Source organism: Engraulis encrasicolus, chromosome 7, assembly GCF_034702125.1.
Source record: "Engraulis encrasicolus isolate BLACKSEA-1 chromosome 7, IST_EnEncr_1.0, whole genome shotgun sequence".
Taxonomy (NCBI): domain Eukaryota; kingdom Metazoa; phylum Chordata; class Actinopteri; order Clupeiformes; family Engraulidae; genus Engraulis; species Engraulis encrasicolus.
This window is the reverse complement of record NC_085863.1, coordinates 38,422,633-38,442,624: the sequence shown is the minus strand read 5'-3', so window position 1 is coordinate 38,442,624 and position 19,992 is coordinate 38,422,633. Positions and strand designations below refer to the sequence as shown.

General features: G+C 43.2%; 1 protein-coding gene across 1 annotated transcript; it reads right to left on the bottom strand.

The window, feature by feature from the left end:
* Nucleotides 1-4,517: 4,517 nt before the first annotated feature.
* On the bottom strand, nucleotides 4,518-18,865 carry stip1 (stress-induced phosphoprotein 1). Its single transcript, XM_063203461.1, has 15 exons — nucleotides 18,835-18,865; nucleotides 18,380-18,493; nucleotides 16,516-16,725; nucleotides 13,805-13,946; nucleotides 12,254-12,395; nucleotides 11,467-11,632; nucleotides 11,078-11,204; nucleotides 10,373-10,475; nucleotides 7,538-7,658; nucleotides 7,079-7,175; nucleotides 6,250-6,374; nucleotides 6,077-6,113; nucleotides 5,857-5,960; nucleotides 5,327-5,499; nucleotides 4,518-4,868 (listed from the first exon to the last, which is right to left on the bottom strand). The coding sequence occupies exons 2-15, from the start codon at nucleotides 18,386-18,388 to the stop codon at nucleotides 4,796-4,798; spliced, it is 1,629 nt and encodes a 542-aa protein (XP_063059531.1). The 5' UTR covers nucleotides 18,389-18,493; nucleotides 18,835-18,865; the 3' UTR covers nucleotides 4,518-4,795.
* Between the last annotated feature and the right edge of the window lie 1,127 nt (nucleotides 18,866-19,992).

The following is a 19,992-nucleotide window of genomic DNA, read 5'->3' as shown; positions in this document are numbered from 1 at the left end:
AGACAGTCACTTCCTCTTCTTCAGGTTTTTTTTCTCTTTCTCTCTCTGTGCCACTTGATGTGCTGCTGCTGGTTAGATTTCCTCCTGTGTGAGCACATGCAGACATGAAGCAAGCACACTTCCTCTTTGCTCCTCCGACAGTCTTTATGCTCTGAAAGGGAGATAGAGGAACTTAGAAATTACTAAGACCTTTTTTAAAGGGGAGAATTCCCACCAAATCATACGCCATAAAAAAACAAAGATGATCAGATGTTTGTTAAACATACTACATTAAAAACACTTTTTTTGAAAGTGCATTTTCATTACTCAGGCAAAAAAATATCTGGGCCTTTTTAGAGAGTACTTAATTATTGCAGAAGTCAGCAAGAGCTATGGTGAGACAAGCATATAAAAAAGAGAATCACTTTTGTTTCCGAAGCAGAGATCACTATGTAAGAAAAATGATGACTCCTGAGTTTCACAAGCTTGTCAGCGTCTCTCACTTCAAGAGTAGTGCGCTCCCCTGTGGATGTGTATGAGACTACTCCTGTTAGAAAGTCAGCAAAAAAGGCTGCATTAGTGCACAGACTAGATACGGTTGATGCAAGGGGTTCCCCAGTTGGCAAAAGGAGAGAGGTAACACTTCAGAATTGTGAAGGTTTAGACTAAATTACAAATTATTAAATGTGTTCAACAGTTTGTCAGACCAATTAGTTGCAAGCAAACATGTTATCCCTTCTGCGGGGGCCTACTGAAAAACAACCTATATCCTAGGGGGCATCCTAATCCAGCCCTGGAAGCAAGAGGTTTAGTATTTGACAGTGGTCACTATTGAACTCTTAATAATAATCTGGGTATGAAATGCTTTGGAAAATGAATAAAATAGTGCCATATGATAGAAATAAGGCTGCAAGAGGTTGAGTAGGCCTATGCATTCTGCAATGGTCACTGTTGGCCTTTTCATAACTATGGAGTCTGGCACTGGAACCTTTTTGGAAAGGCATGAGGAAGAATTAAAAAATAAATGGCGGTTTTTCAAAGTTACTGACATCTATTTACATGCTTAAACTTATTTGTCAAAAAATAATATTACCTGTGCAGCAGCCTACTGCATTGCTCTGTACAAATAAATCATGTTAATTCTGCCTCATGAATAGTTTTAGAATTCAGAGCTGATAGCCTACTGTATTGCACTGTGCAAATAAACCATGTCCACTTAAACCATATCCAACCATGTCCACAGAGGCGGTTCTAGGGCCAGATGGGGCCCCAAGCGAAAATTCAAAGGAATGAACATTTGAAACAAAATTGCCTCTGTGTGAGCCATTATTCACCATTTAGGGGCTAGGAGGCCCCAAACGGCTGTCTGGCTAGCCTGCTGACAAGATGCGCATGTCCACAATAGTTTTAGAATTCAAGATAATGAGGAGAGTATTTTCCATCATTATCAATTTCTTAAGAAGAAAAAATACACTTTCCATACATAAAAATGTGATCTTCTCTGTCCATCATTTTGAATTTCCAGTAAAGTAATCTTCAGCTGCAAAACTTACTATACTTGGTCAGACGAGTTAATATTAAGTTTTATTTAGTGAAGATTAACGAAAATCAAATTTGGCTACATGAACGTACAGAACTCTATGAAATGATCACAGACCATTGTGACACAAAATTTAGGGCAGTTTAACAGATTTAGTCAAAATTCCGCTATGGGGTCTCATTCAGTCTTAGGTTCCAATTACGTTCTCAGAATTATTCTCCTTTCAAAGGTGTCATTTATCAATAAAACAAAACAAAAAAATATCTCACTGCTTATACTGCTAGCATTCTTTTGTTAATAATTTGGTAGCCCACCAAGTGGAAAACGTATTTATAAAAAAAAATGTTTAAAAAAACAACAAAAAAAAAACCATCTTTACTGAGAGATTAGAGTGTAAGGATTGTTTTAGTCTGGGCACAAGTGGGTAGGGATTGTTTTGGTCTAGGCACATCATTCTTTTGTTGAGGTAAAGACCGAATGGAAAATGTAGGCCATTTCACCACCATATGGTCATGTTCCTAATGATAGACTTAGTTAGTTTTGTTGGAAGAGAGACAGCACTTCTCTGTGTCAATCACAGAAAATATTTCCGTTACCCCAACACGGAATTTTGGCCAAATCAGTGAAACTGCCACAGATTTTGTGTCTCAAAGGTCCGTGTTCATTTCAGAATTCTGAGATATCTGGGTTGTTTCCCCCCAAAAAACCCCAAGTAGTATCAGGTGCCCCCTTGGCAGTATATCAGAAATAGGTCTCATATCACTTTAAGTTTATACTGTAAATACACTATTTTACCTAGCACATCGACTTTGGGCAACTATGTTATTAGCATGTGCCAAAAAGAGATTGCATGTAGACCAAAAAATATTGTATGTGTAAACTTATAGTGATGTACTGTAAATTGCCTAGTGGCACCTCATACTGCTACTACTTATGCTTAAGTAAGTACTACTTAAATGTTTTGGGAAACTCATCACAGGCTGAATTTGGGTATGAGCAGCAGAGTTGCAATACCTACTCTGGTCACAATCCGACGTTTTCTACCGTTGAATCATGGGTGGGGAACCTATGGTATGCGAGCTCGAGGCCGTCTTATCTGGCCCCCAATTTAATTTTAATGTTACACAGTTCCACATGAAATATGAATAGTTTTGTTGTAAAAGTGGCACCCTAAAATATAGGCCCAAAACGCAGCAAGGCCCTTGGTGGACTTCATAAAATTTGAAGTGGCGCCTTGAATGCAAAAAGTCTCCGCCCCCCGCTTCAAACGCATGCTGCATCTGAATAAATGTTGATGCACTGTCTGTAGGGAAAAGAAGTCTGAAGAGCAGGCCAGCAGCAAGCATGATCTAAACACACAGGGAAATGAAACTGAAAGTTGTTTGCGTAATGCACAGAGTTAAAGGACCAGTTCAGTCAATTTCAACATGCAGGTGTAATGCTCACACTACCCTGGACTTGTCAGTACCTGAGGTTTTTTTTTTCTTCTTCAGCCTTTTCCGAGATCTTGGTCAATGTAATGGGGGCAGCGCTTTGTTTACATTTCGAAAAAAATGTTTTATTTATTCCCAAAAACATCAGAAAGGTTATGCAACATCAACAGACAACTAGCAAACATTGGTACCTTTTGGGGAAATATTTGGAGTAGGCCTATGTTCATTTAATTAAAAAAAAAAAAAATGTAAACAAACCCCCATTAGAATAGCTCATATCTCCGAAAGGGCTTAGCCGAAAAATGTGGCATCACCAGGTACTGACAAGTCAAGGGTAGCGTGAGCAATACAACAGCATATTGAAATTGACTGAACTGGTCCTTTCAAGTGTTAGCTGCTGGGTCAGAATTAGACAGTACTTAGATGCTTTAATGAAATAACACTTTCCGTTGCACAGGATACATAAACCATGTTTCTAATCGCATGCAAGCGTATCGGTTGGTTGGAAAATCAGTTCGCACATGACTATGTCTGTTGACCTGGTTTTGAAGCACACAACGCAAAACAGCCTTGGAAACAAGAACACACACGAAGGCAAGAGAACTGAAATACATTCATATGTATTTTCATGACAGGAACGTGATATAACATTACATATCAGAGGGGAGTCAGCTTTACAAGGGCGTTTTTTTTTTTTTTAAGATGTGGACCACTTTTTTGTTGTTTTTATTTAAATATTGTGTCCGTCAAGTGACATGAGCTTGCTTCAATGTCAGTAGAGCCACCTGCCCCCTTTCACCACACCAGCCCTAATGGACCCCAGTGACTCAATGGAGACTGGCTGAGTACACCGATGGCCCCACCCCACCCCCGCACCTGTCCAGTCCATGTGCCATTTCATAAAAGGTGTCCCTGAACTGCATGAAGCAGATATAATATATATTGTTGCCTAACCCAGCCTCACCTGAAACTGATATGCTTTGTTGTCCTGTAAAGACTAGACAAAGTTGACTGAGGAAGGATAATTATTTTTTTCATTTTCTTTTCTTAATAAAAAAAAGCATGACGACTTTGTAGTAAGGGCAGATTGGTACGACCTGGATGATTTCTATCTTATCCTGTCTGAGAGGCTGGCATTGGCCATCGGGAATACACCAGAAACAAACCCCCAGAGTAACAAAAAAAAAACAGAAACATTATATCCATCCTCAGATCCTCTGGATAGAAGGTGACATCAATTTCAAAATCTACAAAGAAAAGTAAAACAAAACGTGTCATGAAAAAAAAAACCTTTTGACATGAACCTACAAAAGGTATTAATATCCAAATGAGTTTCTTGAGGGGCGGCATGGGTGAAATACACCATGAATTCAGTCAGGAGTGATACGAGATCAACACTTCAGATAACGAAAATGCAAAAACGCTGCGCAATTTGTTTAAGGCCAAATTTAGATTCATAGGAAGTGATCATCAACAGAGAAAAACAGAGCCAGAGAGAGAGAGAGAGAGAGAGAGAGAGAGAGAGAGAGAGAGAGAGAGAGAGAGAGAGAGAGAGAGAGAGGAGAGAAGGAGAGAAAGAGAAAGAAGGGGGTGCCTGTGTTAAGTGAACCGAAGCAAATATGCGTTTGTAAGGGGAGGGAGAAGGTGAGTGAAGGAGTGAGTGATTGAAGAGCGGAGGACAGATAAAATGATGGAGGGATATGGAGTCAGTCCTTGTCCAGAAAGAGAGATAGAGAGAGGGGGGGAATCATGGCGTGTTTCTTCTGTCTCTGCTTTACAATCCGCGTCCTCCTCCAGCGGTGGGGGCTGCTGCCCTTCTCTTTGCTTCCCCGAGTGGCGGTGATCACCGGATGGCTATGAGTCCCACGTCGATCAGCTTCTGGATCTTCTGGGCGATCACCGGGTTCTTCAGGTGACTGAGGAGGGAGACAAAAAGTCAGATTAAGTACCGTATTGGCATAGAACATAAGACAATGATGAATACAAAACTACCCTCCCTTTTTAAAGCCATGTCTTATATAAGGGCGAAAACATCAAGATGTAAACACAAAAGGTGAAGCTTTTACATCAGTCACTGACAAATGGAAAAGATCCATCAACAGTCAACAATAAAACTACTATCGTTTGTCTTAAATCTACCACTCATTTTCACATTATACCAACACTTGGCTGATGTGACTGTCCATGTCCATAGTGTTTGTGACTGTATTACTCCCTGAGGTTTCTTTAGTATATGTGTGGCCAAGGGGTAGGTCACACTAGCTTGGGTTTTAATACATGTGCGTGAGTGAGAGAGCACTAGACCGAACATGCGAGACAGACATTGAGCAAGAGCGAAAAAGAGACAGATAGGGGGAAAAAAGAGCTATCGTACTCGCTGAGGGCCTGTGGGTCTTTCTGCATCTGCTCGAGGATCATGCGCATGGCGGGGTCCGACATGATCTGCTGCACCTCGGGGTCGGCCATGGCCCGCCGCTTCACGTCCTCCGGGCTGTCGTTCCTCGTGGCCTGGCTCATCATGCAGCGCTGGACACCCTCCGTCGCCTCCTGCAGGCCAGAATACAAATGGCGGTGAGTGTGGGGTAGAAGGAGACACACAGAGAGAAAAGGAGTGTATGTGAAACAGCATGAGAGAGAGACACACACACATACAGAGGCAGAGACGGAGAATGACGGAGAAAGAGAACAACAGTGAGTGAGATGTGTGAGGGGGGAAAAAAGGCAAAAACACAGGGAAAGAAAAGAAAGTGTATAAGACAGTGAGAGAGATAGAGGAAGGGAGTTTCCATAGGAAAAATCAAAAAGGCATAACATTAAAGGAGCGCCAAGGTCACATTAAAATCACCCAATTCCCTTTGGTACCGTAGGAAGATCTACTCCCCTGGCGTTTAGTTGTGACTTTACCTTAGAGTTGGAGTCAAGGTCCAGGGCCTTCTGGTAGACATCCATGGCTTTGGTGAAGTCCTTCATGGCCTCCAGAGCAGCTGCCTTGCGTGTGTATCCCTTTACTACAGAAAAAACACACACCATGCATTTACACAGCAGAACCAAATGCCATTTGCAATAATAGGTTTACACTGCATTACCCGGTGCTATGATACTATACAAAAATAAAAATACTTACTGAATTCTGGCTCAAGTCTGATGCATTCTTCACAGTCCTGATAGGAGGGGAAAAAAAGACATAGTCAGCACTTTAAAACTCTTCTGGGAACATTTCACATTATAAAACCAAACAAACACACCCGAACCTAAAAAGTTTAGAACGTAAAAACAGCAACCAAGGGCATCCATTACCTTGAGGGCAAACTGGAACTCGGCCAGTTTGGTGTAGCAGGCGGCCCTGTTGCTGAAGAGCTTGGCGTCGTTGGGGTTTCTCTTGATGGCCTCGGAGTAATGTTTCATAGCGGCGGGGTAATCGCCTGTGGACATACAGGGCAGGACAGTAAGAACTCGGAAATGGAGGCGATCGCTCTTGACTGAGAATATTCCAAAGTAAATATCATGCCCGAGGACGCGAGGTCTGCCGGGTGTTTGAGTTCCAATAACAAATCAAAATTCAGTCCAAAAAGAAGTCCCTCGTCTATGCCTCCTGATATGCTACTGGGGCAGGTTGAGCTGGGGAATCTGAAAGCATGAGCATGCAGACTTCACTACGCTCTGTGTTACTTATGCACCTATTTTGGTGATTTAATGCAAAACTCTCTCATTTACCGTTTATCTTTATTGCGAAGGTTTCAGTCTAAATCTGTGTGACATGAATAGCTCAGTGTGGGCAAATTAAGTTTTTCTAAATTACAAATAAATAATTCACTTGCGTTCACACTAAGTGGGCACATAAATAAAAAGGAAATCAACATTTATGCTATTAACCGTCCACAGTTTTGTGTTGTCTTCTGTAAAAAAATTTTTTTTTTTAATCTCAGGGTTCATGCTCCGAGTGTTTCACATCTACTCCGAACCCCAATGTGTGCAAGGGCATTTCTCAGATGTGATAAGGACCACTTCTTCATGTCATCTTAAGTGGCATGGGCTTGCCTCTAGGTCAGTGGAGTCTCCTGCACCTTATCGTAACAATCCTGGTTTTCAGATGCAGGCTGGCCAGAGGTGCTTAACTGGGACTCACCCTTCTGGAAGGCCTCATTTCCCTTGGTCTTCTCCTCCAGAGCAAGCTCCGGATTAATATAGGCTATCTTCTCCTGGTCCTTCAATATCTTCTCTGCCTGTGGGTGAAGGAAGGAAACAAAGACACTCTATTATGCCAGTTTTATGCCAAAGCTTCACTATATTACATTACAGGAATTATCAGAAGGGTTCTATTGAAAGTGCTGGAAAAGGCATATTAATTTTGCTGCATGTGGATTGAAACCAGTCACTCAAAGATACATAAATATCTCAGAATTTCGTCAACAAATTATACAGCAACACAGCTTATTTATTAGCACCATTATGCAAGGGGTTTGATTAAAATATGGCCGAGTCTTATGACCAAGATTGCCTTTTTTTAAAAACCACGGTCATGATTTTGAGCACAATGAGTAGTGTAGGTGTGTGCAGGTTGTGGAGGAGGAAGGCCTGATCTTACCTGCTGACACTTCTTGAGCACGTCAGGCGTGCGGTGCTCTGCCAGGCTCTTGTTGAAAAAATTGATGGCGTCTTTGTACTGCTCCTGCTTGAAATAGGAGTTGCCGATCCTGGCGTAGGCTCTGAAATACAGAAACACAGAGGAGGAGGAGGAAGAGGAGGAGGAGGAAGAAGAGATGAGTCACAGGCTACATAACAATAAGCCCACCTCCAGTCGATCCCTCCATATTCTGGCCTGGCACCACAAGGTCATCAAGGATGCGTCAAACCCTGAGGTGTATACAGTAAAAGTGCTATTATAGTGCATCTGACCTCATTACCTACAGTGGGATAACCTATATACAACATATAAGACCATGTGCTAGTGTTGTGATTACATAAGAGTACTTCTATTTTATACACCTCTGCCCAATCGACGTAGAGGTGGGAGGTCAAGGAAAGAGGAGGGAGGTGAGATGCTATGCTGTAGGAGCAGTCCTGCACCCCGTGCTCGACTCCTCCATCCTCCCTTGATTCCTTTTCTCCAAGAAACAACAAACAAACAAGAAACCAAGGATGCGAGGACAGAGGAATTATGTATTGATATGCAGCCACAGAGACAAAGCAGTGTGAGAGGATGAGATGAGTCAGAGAGGAAGCGCACCAGATTAGCATTGCACACCTACACAGGAGACTAGAGGTGCTCCGATTGCTCGGCTGCCGATCATGACCGGCCGATAATGGCCAAAAATAGCCTGATCGGTGATCGGAAAAACATGCCGATCAAAAAACCGATCGAGAGATATTAAATTCCTCACGCAACCATTTGCCTTTACACCTGGCGCTGCATGTAGGCGCTGGCTCTGCACAGCTGCAACTGCACCAAAAGAAGGCATCTTTGCTTGTTCATAACTTTTCGCCATTCCCCCCTTCATTTCCACCATTCATAACCATATCTGCATCAACAATGATCTGATTTTCCGATCCATGCGCCGTTTACCTGACAATGTAATTTGCGATTGAGTACTCGCAAGTGAGCCATTTTACGTTATAACTTGTGTAGTTGCCTCGGTCAGCACGCGACAACTTCACGTTGTCAGCACAAACATGTCAATTATTGTTTTCAAAGTTGTAATTGGCAGTCAGTCGATTAGTTTGATAGTCGCTGAAACACCAAACGGCGACAGATGTGGTTAAAACTTGAGAGAGAGATTCAGAACGGTAGTGGAGCACTGCAACTGTGGACGGTGACAGAGAGGGGAGGGGCTCTACTCACGAGGCTGCTCATTTAAAGCGACAGGTTGTTTTTTTCTCGTATGTGGAAGACTATTTGATGTAATGTTTCAGTTTCAATTCAATCTTAAATAGTTTAGTTATTCTATGCAATAACTTATATATTGATTAATACTGTAGACTGTATTACCAACACTAGTCTGAAAGATAATAATAATAATAATAAAAATAATAATAATAATAATAGCCTAATAATAGACATGTGCAAATTAAGATTGATTGGTTTATGGGCAGAAATGGTATTCAATAAGGATAATTAATAGGCTATTAAAAAAATAGGAAATCATTTTTGTGATCGGCAATGATCGGTAATCGGCAGATAAAGATTTTTGGTGATCGGTATCGGTGATCGGGCCAAAAAATGGTGATCGGAGCACCTCTACAGGAGGCCGGCACAAGAGGGGGTGAAGAGGCCATTACGCAGCCCAAACCGTTTCATAATTCATTGTCTTACAGTTATATTAATGCATGCACAATAGGAGACTCTTTACAAAAGGTAGTAGTAATGCCAACGACGTTCTCCATGTGTTAAGAATACTGAAACCAGTTGAGGGGGTAGCGATGCAACTAATGTTAGGCCAGTTCACATTAAAAAAAATGATGATTTCATCCTGGTGGTCTCGCACAGGCTGAAGGACATTACACCTCTCCAATATGCCATACTTGTTACCACTCTAAATGCTGCATTCACACAAATGGACGAGAGGACGAGTGCTAGCTCCAATCTGGGGAGTAATGGGGCACAAAATGAGCTGCTCTCTGCACCATGTGGCTCGAGTGGGCATATTTCCAGCACGCAGGAGGCAGTGGGGCACTAAGTGCAAGTCAATGTTGCTTCTCCAATCGTTTTACTCCGGCCTTGCGACTTGGTATCGGTATACTACTGTGGAAGGGTTCCCCACTGTCGAGCAGCACAGAGGGGCATTTTGGGGGCTTCTCTCCCCATCCAATATCCAGACTGCAAATGAGACATTAGCTTTTGAATGATTATGTATCTGCAAGATCTACAATGAAAACGAATTGTGTCCACCTTACCACCACTCCCATTTCAAAGTTGTTTGCGCTCCCAGGGCATTTCCTGTCTGCTAGTTCCTGTTAGGCTGCCCATAGCCCTTCTGAATGATTCAGCACTAGCAACTGCAACCCAAATAAAAATAGCACCAGCCTTGCAACTGTGGATAATAAGGTGGATAAAGAGGTCAGCGATGACGTTAAGCCAAACACTTTCTAGTAGAGTAAGATACGTCAAGGCCGAACTTTTCCTGGATCCAGGTGACGTCAGGTGAACCCTTTAGGAGACCTTCTGTTAGGAGATCTTTGGAGACTTGAGGTTGAGAATAAATGGCGTTCTCTTACCACTGCAGGTGGTGGTAGCGCACCTCTTATGCAAGCCATCACAAAACGCCACAAAAAGAGAGGAAGAAGGTGGGGGCAACGCCCCCTTAGGAGACCGAACTTGAGCACACTCATTTGCATTGGGTAGGTGGGGCCTGGGGTATTTTACTCTGCTAGAAAATGTTAGGTTAAGCTTTGTGAGGGAAATGAAAAGCATCCATCCACTTACTTGGCAATCTGTCTGTAGTCCTCACGGTTCTCTCTGCCGACGTCGATGGCCTTCTCGCAAAGCTCTCGGCACTTTTCAAACTGACCCTTCTCAAAGTACACCGCTGCAAGTTTTTAAGGAGAGACGGAGAAAAAACAAGTGCAATCAGAAATGGCAACCTCCTGTCCGCTTGGCCAATGCTAGATGAATTTGGTTAAAAGTTGTAAAAGAAAGGGCGGGGGGCATAGACTTTTAAAAAGGCTTGCCTTGCTGCATTCCAACCATCCTGTAGCTTTAGAACTATGCACATTTTCCACATTTTAATATTTAGAAGGCAATCATATTCTTGCCTGAGGATTCAAAAAAGGTGTGGATCATTTTTTTTCCAATTAGCTGGGCTGCCTTGCCAGGAGCTAAGAACTATGTTTATAGCACAGCGAGTGCAAGTGCATACATCAAGCCTTGGGGGCAAAGACTTTCAATTAATGATCCTGGAATTTACTTCCTACATTAGCGGGCTCACAAAAGGCTTTCTAGGGAATGTTCCTAGGGCCATGTACTCAGGTCTATTTATCCCCCTGCACACATTACAAAAAGAAACCATGAAAATAATCTCACTGCATACAGAACCACAATTACAACCCAGAGAATTCCCCACAGATGCAAAGCAAGTAATAATTGTTGCTTAACAGGAACAGTGTGATTAGATAATTATGAATAACGTACCTGCTTGATTGGACAAGTAAGTCATGTTAGTAGGGTCGTGATTAATGGCCTCCTCGTAGTGCTTCAGTGCAGTATCAAATTCCTTCTTCTTATAGGCCTCGTTGCCCAGCTCTTTAGCCTTCAGTGCCTGAAGGGGGTCAGGAGCGAAAACACATCATATTTAACCACAATATGGAGAGGAGATGACAGCATCTGCAATGCATATTTTAATTATCTTCGTCACCAGTGCAGTATGTCTACATCCTGTGTAATGTACAAGCAACATGAGTGATGGAGGAGCAACCAAGATTTATAGTAATCCGCAATCTAACGGCCAACATCTTCGACACAAGAATACAATGATGGAAAGGGTGAACTGCTGTAGTGAGCTAATGAGTTCTGAGCTGTACCTGTCGCTTGTTCTCGGGCAGGTCTTCCTCTTTGGGCGGGGGTGGCTGAGTCTCTTTGGGTTTAGGGGGTGGGGGTGGTGTGGGCTCCTCCTCCTCCTCCATGCCTGCCAGGTCCAGACCCAGCAGCACCGACAGAGTCGTCATCACCCGCGGGTCCTGCAACCGCCTAGTGGAGCAGGAGGAGGGACAAATGGGGGTGAGTGGGCGTGTGTGCTAATGTACTTTTCATAACTAACTAACCCCACAAAGCATTTGCACCTATACCTTTGTTTATTTCCTGTGCACTTTGTATCGGCAAGTGTAGTTACTGGTATATCCTCCCGCTTTGTACAAAAGCGGCTGCTAAATGCAATGGGAAGTAAATTACAGGCTGAAGAGATGGGGAGTTAAATACGACATGCTCAACAGACCCTTGAAAAAGGTTAAGTGTTTCCGATCAACCATAGTGTATTGGACTCTTACATTCGACTAAAATTGTAGAAAAGTGTAAATGAGTGTGGATGTAATGTATGAGCGCAGAGGAATAAGCACTTGCATGAAATTATGCACCGAGGACAAACTGAATTAAATGAATAAGCAAACCACCCCACCAACCAATAACCCAATTAATGAATTAATTATCTCTTTAATATGCATTTCATTTAGTAAATGTATGCATATAAATGGAAATGACGTACGCACAATGACTACCAACCAATCAATGAGTATGCTTTAATATGCATTTAATAAGGGCAATAAGTAATGGGCTTGAGGTGCACTCTGTAACTGTATGCATGTGCATACTCACGTGCCGAGCTCGGAGGGCTTGTTCCTGAGCTGCTCCAGCAGGTCTCGGTAGCTGGGGTCGGACAGCAGGGCGCGGGTTCGGGGGTCTCCCTCCAGCTTCTCATGCAGGTTGGGGATCGCAAATGGGTTCATCATCTTCTTCTCTGTAGAGTACCACCACAAAATGCAAGACCTTTAAACAGCTTTCCCAATATATTCAGAACAAATATATACTGTATATTCATGAGAAAGCCTTTATTGTCTATGCATAATCATCATCTTCATCTTTGTATAGCACATTCATTAAACATTTGGGCAATTTAAGGCCTTTGCTCAACATTACGATATGCAACGCAGAAAACATTCCCATGCTAAAAATAAAAGCCATCCATGTCTATGTTTAGAAAAGCAGGATTTTCTCCTCATCAACAAGGTGGATGAGAGGAACAATGCCATGTTATGTAGTGCAGAAAATATGTCCAGGCCAAAATAAGCAATTCATTCCTATGCGAAAAACAACAGGAGTTTTTCCTGACAACAAGGCGGATGAGTGAGGACCATTTTCAAAAGCAGTAGGACACACCCACTGTAATCAGAGAAGATGTCTTGACAAGCTGTGCATATTGGAGCTCCATTACACATCTCAATGAAGAGAAAGAGCTGACAATTCTCAACAATGACTAATCCATTTTCACAGATGATGTAATTTTTGACAAAACAATATGACCCATTTACATATAAATCACCAAGATATTTGGCATGCTTGCTGCTGCATGTCTTGCACACAGACTGAGATTGCAAGTTCCAGAATTGTCTTTGGACAACATAATAATTTATCTGATCGTGTCTGCAAATCAAGCTTTGTCAAGTCTGGTTTTGTCTTGGCATAACAAACTACAGCTGACAGCATCCACGAGTGCTGTGGTAACTCAGTTGAGAAAATATACATATGAAGGCTATTTCTGTCAAATGCAGAAATACTGATTTGGAATAACGTCTAATTAGCATATGTCAAACGACAAAAAGCAATGCAAGAAGGTCATACATAATCTATTATGGTAATATGCACCATCAATCAAATGATCCAATATGCAAGGCTGTTTCCACTTCACAGAGCGACCATGTTCCCAAAAAACAAACAGGAGAACACAGAGTACCTGAATTACACCTCCTTGAGCTTCACTTTTTTTGGCTGATGTCACAGCGTCGCAATTTAGCCAACTTCAAATGGTGTTTACTTTGCCAAAGCAATATTGTGGAAACATAGAAACATCATCCAACTTTGCTTTCAGGGCTCTTTCTGATGGGGTCTACTGTTTGCAGTGTAATTGAAGTCACACTCCAAAGAGCTTTCATCGTAAATGGTTTTTGGGGCTGCACTCCCGACGTACCCATTTTTTTCACATTATTCTTAAAAACGTATTTGTTCTTTTTTTTAGGGGGAGTGAAAGATGGGGAGGAATCGGGAAATGACCTTGGGGCTAGAATCAAACCAGGGTCCCCGGCGTGATGGTGAAGTGCACTAGCTCTGAGCCATGTCAACCCCACCACCCCCACGCCCCCCTCTCCGTACCTGCCAGGCGGGCCTCGATGTTCTGGAGCCCCTCCTTGAGCTGCTGGTTGCTAGGCTCCTGTCGGATGCCCTCCTCGTAGGTGGTCTTGGCATCCTCAAACCTTCCCAGGAACTCCAGTGCTGCTGCTTTCCTTGAGTAACCCTGAGTGAGGAGACACAAAATAATACTCACTCACTCACAACAGATCGAGACGGCTTCTCTACTTTGGAAGTAGTGCCGCCACTTTTCTCGAGAGACCCGGATATAAGAAGACACACACAAACAAGACTCAACAGATCAACAATGCTCTACGTTGGAGGCTGTGCTTAACCCTGAGAGGACATGATATACACCGTTACAAGAGCAAGTTGAAACCGAGAGCGGGGAAGAGAACACTTCCGTCCCTAATACACAGGAAAGAAAAAGTTCCTACGAATAGAGAACATATTCACTTCACAGGAATATAGAGAGAAGAGCTTTTCACTGAGCTCTTTATTCACTTCAGTCTGGTACTGCAGAGTGCTTTGCACAGGAGCTCGAGTGGCCATGAGAAAGCAGCACTGCCTCTACTCCACCAAGCTGTGCCTTTGGTTACAACAGACTTCATTCAGTGATGGACAGCCTTGAGTCCGAATGTACAATTATCTAGTTCCACAAATTCCAAATCCCCTGCACTGCAATCTAGTTTCACACATTTCAAATCGACTGGTTTTCCATGGGCATTTAACACATACTGACAATAGCATTTCATAATTCACCTGGCTGAGGAATTGTCGATTAAAATCCCCTGCTTTAAACAATAGTTGGAACATGTGTGTGACCTAAATGACCTTCAAAAGTCAGTGCTATGAACATCCGACAAAAAAAGGCCCAGAACTCCATCACTCCTTCCAACTGCTTCTATCAGGTCGACGCCTTTATGTTCCACTGGCACACAAAAACAGATCTAAGAAATCCTTCATCCCCTGAGCTGTAGCCCTACTCAACAAAAGATGAACAATGACCAGCTATCCAGTCTCAGCATACATGTATTGTCTTGTCTTGTTATGTCCCGTTTCGTCAAGTCTTATCTAAGGTCTGTGAGAATGACTGGAGCAATGCCATAGACAATTTTCTGTTTCATGTAACAAACAATAAAGTTTCATCTAATCTAATCTGAGAACTGTGTTTTTAGAAAGGGCTGGAATAAATCTGTGAAACTATGTTGTCTTCAAAAGTCAGTAAGATACAAACATGAAAACAAATACCGTATTTTCCGGACTACAAGTCGCACTTTTTTTCATGGTTTGGCTGGACATGCGACATATACTCTGGTGCGACATATATATGTTTTTTTTTCTCCACGGGAGAGCACTATGTGCGCAGCTAGGCCTATGTTGTGTTGCTTAATACCACTGATAGAAAAAATGTTACAACTTAGGCTACCACAACAAAAAATAGCATTTACAATGACGACTGAATAGAAATATAGCCTACCACCCAAAAGAAGTTAATATAGCCTACTGCTGAGTTCAAGCTGAAAGTAATTAAATATGCAGCCGAAAATGGCAATAGGGCAGCTGAACGAAAGTTTGGATGCAATGGAAAACTGTTTGGGGACTGGAGAAAAGCGGAGGAAAATGTGCTGATGAATACAGGACAAATGTTACGGGCTCCATGACATTGCCAAAGAAATGAATAGGACTTTTGCGGAAGTCAGGGAGCTCGTGGATGTATCGCGTTATGCAATGCAATCCCCTCTCGTGGATTTATTTGCGCTATGCAACGCAATCTCCTCTCTATCCGAGAACGAGCGTCTGTGTTATTAAAGACAGTCAGCCGACTTCCAGGTGAAAATCGGTCATTTCCGCGAGTTTCTGACAAACGAGCACAACGTGACACTACCATAGGCTACACAACATGGATGAAATCCCCCTCACCTTTGATACCGTCATGGGCTGAAGTCTCAGAAAAGGGGGTAAAGAAAGGCGTGCTCTGGAGACGGAACAAGTTGCCTCGAACCCTCCCACGGTCCAAACGCAAAACAAAGCCGAAAATTGAATGTTGTTCTGACTACAGGGCAACATGGCGCGTTATCACTGTTTCTTCCTCTTTTTCTTTTTGTGGTTTTATGGCGGTTGGCAAACCATCTTAGTTGGTGCATTACCACCACCTCTGAATGCGTTGCCACTGCTTCAGATGCTGGTTTAAAACAATGCCTTCTTTGAGCAGCAGCTTAGGCTACCATGCGCCAGTTATCACAACATAGATTCCATGGATAGAATAACCTTTCAAAAATGTGCGACGATTAGTCCGGTGCGACGTATATATGTTTTTTTCATCTTCAAAATGCATTTTTGGGCCGTTGCGACTTAAACTCCGGAGCGACATATAGTCCAAAAAATACGGTAGCCAAAAACTAGCCAGTCCTCTACTTGCTATGAACTGTTGGGCTTTGTGTGGAGTATGAAAAAGGCCCAAAACTACCCAAAGCCCTTAACCTGCATCAAAACACCAACTTTGCCAAAGCTGGTTTTACTATCGAGGTTATGAACTACTGGGTTGTGTGTTTAGACTATCAAAAAGGCCACCCCAAACTAAACAACCCCCTTACTCCACATCAAGGATTTTGCCTTCATGTATACCTGGTGTTACTTCACATCAAAACACCAACCCTACACCAGCTAGGTTATGTTTGGGCTAGGAAGAAAAGGCCCAACACTGAAAACCTCTGCGACATCAAAACACCAACCTTGCCCCAGTCTGGCTTGATCTTGATGGTCTGGCAGGCGTCCTTGAGGGCGTTGTCGTAGTCGCCCTTCTTGGCGTAGGCGGCCGAGCGGTTGCTGAAGAGCACATGGTTGTTGGGGTCCAGGGCCACAGCCTCTGTGTAGCAGCGCACCGCCTCCGTGATGTTGCCGGCGCTCAGCGCCTTGTTGCCCTCGTCTTTCAGCTTTGCCACCTGAAGAGGAGGGGAGGGGGAGGGAGGGAGGAACGGACAGAGGACAGCCCAGACAGGGACAATATTAGGGGCGAGAAGTTACTACAACAGATGGGGAGAGTGAGAGATGGTGGAGGGTGTGGATCACGGGGGAATTCGAGTGGGCATATGCAATATTTCAGCTTGTATGATTTTAAACCAGTGTCAAGACTAAGTACAACCTTGTAAAATCTGTATCTACATCCAATTGCCTGCAGAACACATTTTATTTCACATGCAACATGCATTTAAACATGCACCATTTTATTTACAATGAATGCAATGGTAAGGATGGTACTGGTGAAATAGGTCCATCAAGATCACCTGCTCTGGGTCAATTGATTTGTGACAGCAGCTGCTAAGTCCAACAACCGCTATAGATCAGCTGTGTCTGACACTTGTTCTGAAGTCATCCCCCCAACGAGTGCCTGACAAATTTCAACAGCTAGGCATGGACGTGGAAACAAATGAGCCTTTAGATTGACCTGCTGTGTAAAATGGTCTATGAACAAACACGTTAGCTCTATCTTTAGAATGCCCCACTTCACAATGTATGCGTGGGTGTGTAGTTTGTGGAATTGATGTTTGGCAAATCTCAAAGCGAACGTACAATGCTTGGTGTCACTAGTCGTTTCGTGCAAGTTCACCTTTAACAGATGAAGACGCTACCACGGTAGTTCTAGCCTATGAACTGCCCAATGCGCAAAAATGATCATCACATCCTGGCAGCCAACAACCTGGCAGCCAGCCGACAGCCAAGACCACTGACCTAGCTCGCACATACAGGAAACATACCAAGATGCTACCAAACTCTCGCCTAGCGAGCCATTCCAGAAAGACACAAGCTACCCGTAGCCTGCTAGCTGCCAGACCCGAAACCTCGGAACATCTTGCCATTAGCGGTCAGGAATGACAAGCTAATTACATCAAATTAGCAGATTAGCTATCAAGCTAAAAGATTGCTAACTTTGGGCTAATGATATCTGTGTTCTTGAAGGCTATTGCACTGCCTTAATGAATGAGGACACCTCAATATGGGAAAAAAATCATGGCCAAGTGGCTACATGTAACATTTCAGTAACAAAAATACAAGGGTCTTAAAAGCGTGGCGGGCAAATACATACACAACTGTACAGTACAGTCTAAGAATACAGTACAGTTAGCTAAAGCGTTTATCCGCAGTGGATTTGACAGTCTCTGGCGAAAGTTGGCAAATGAAGGCCAATCAATTGCTGCTTCATGCCAGGATGAATTAGCTTGTTCACTCAGAATTGCCGACAGATACAAGAGATGGTGAGGCTTAGTTATAGCTATCGTTCCTGTCCAAACAGAATTTTTGATGCAAACCCCTGTCAAAGTCTAAGGTATGTTTAAACAAATAAAGTGGTGATGCATTCACATCATTTCAACGTGCTAGCCCAACCTAGTTTGCTAAGCTAGTTAGCTAACAATAAATGCCATGCTAAAGCCGCTGCTGCACAGCTTCCAGATATGTCATCTAATGTGTATTATCACGAGAGTTCGCCTACATTTTTAAATAGCGTAACATCAGAAGTTACCGGTCACTTCACAGAATGTATACTATAAAAACCAAGTTAGAAGTCAGTTTTACCGACATAAGTTGCAAGGTACTTACTTTCTCCATGGTTCGACCATGAGGTTCCAGAAACTACTGTCGACAGTCGGTGAGCTGCTCCGCCTCTGCCTGTTGGAACCGGTTGCCAGATGGGAGTAGATTTCCTTCAACAGACTAGAACATTCTAGTTAGTTTTACACTGTGTCTTCTATGGCAGGCGATGCACCTGTTCAGTTTTTCAATACGTTATGGACTGCGAAATCGATTAATCAAACTTTCTGAAAGTTACAAGTTTCGAAAGTCACTGACGCAGACAGCGTGCTCCCCCTTACAATTTTTGGCAACACGATAATTACGCGTTATGCTGTATTATTTGGACATTTATGGACGCACTGACTAAACATTCCCTGTTGCGCATTCTAACGCACTTAGTTTTGGACAGAAACAATAAAGCGCTATTGACTTAACATATCAGCTGAGCTGTAGCCGAGTCTTATTAGCAAAGAACTACTTACGCTTGGCCAGAGGTTGGGCAGGTTTATAGTCCTGCGAACATTCTAGACTTTTGGAGACTATGCTGGGTTAAAAATAACCCAAAAATAAAGTAGTAGGCCTAGGCTAAATTCAAAACAAATGGGGGAAATGTAGTGCATCTAAACATTTCTAAACCAATATGACTGACCTGAGACGCTTGTGATTGCACCTGTGAAATGAAAAAGAGGCAACACAAGTTATAAAGGAATCATTTGATTATGTTTATCATAACAAAATGAACTTGTACATTGAAATTGTACATTGTAATGAACAAATTTAAAGTGGGCTATTAAACATTTAATTTAATAACAGCCTAGGCTAGACTTACAGTAGGCTATTTTAATATAGCATATTTAACACACACACACACACACACACACACACACACACACACACACACACACACACACACACACACACACACACACACACACACACACACACACACACACACACACACGTGCGCAGGCAGGCAGGCAGGCAGGCAGGCACACACACACACACACACATGCACACACACACACACACACACACACACAGTTCCATAGTGGCAGTGATAGTGGCATAAAACCTTTGTCCCCCCCGTCGTGAAATGAGGAGGAACTTTCAGAATGACCGCGAATGTGCCACCTCATCAAACTACATTGGTTTGGGAATGGGAGGCACAGTAGCCTACGAGACCACTGAGCTAAAGAGCTGGTCCGATAGCCCAACGCTACCGCACTGTATTGAGGCTTCGGGAGGGAGGATTACTAACGTTTCCACGCCACACTCTGCTACTGGCCTCCGTTACATTCTCCCCCCTAAACCTCACTCCTACCCGGGTCACGGCACCACTGTGATGGAGGTGTTCCTGCACAGTTCGTCCCCCTCTGGGCCGCGAACCTGCCACCTCGTCAACTACATCGGTTCGGGAATGGGAGGCACAGTACGAGACCGCTGAGCTAAAGGGCCGGTCCGATAGCCCAACGCTACCGCACTGTATTGAGGCTTCGGGAGGGAGGATTACTGTTCCACGCCACACTCTGCTAGTAGTTGGCCTCTGTTACACTAGCATGAGTGTATGTGTGGTGGGGAAATCAAGTGGGGTGATTAGTGTGTTGATTTTGAATAAAGTAAGCATAAAATTATGGACGCTC

Excerpts from the sequence above, each read along its gene's own strand:
- stip1 (XM_063203461.1), bottom strand. Across the intron at positions 13,947-16,515 it reads TCAAGCCAGACTGGGGCAAG|GGTTACTCAAGGAAAGCAGC; the intron begins GTTGGTGTTTTG and ends CTCCTCACTCAG. Across the intron at positions 5,961-6,076 it reads CAGACTTGAGCCAGAATTCA|TAAAGGGATACACACGCAAG; the intron begins GTAAGTATTTTT and ends TTTTTTCTGTAG.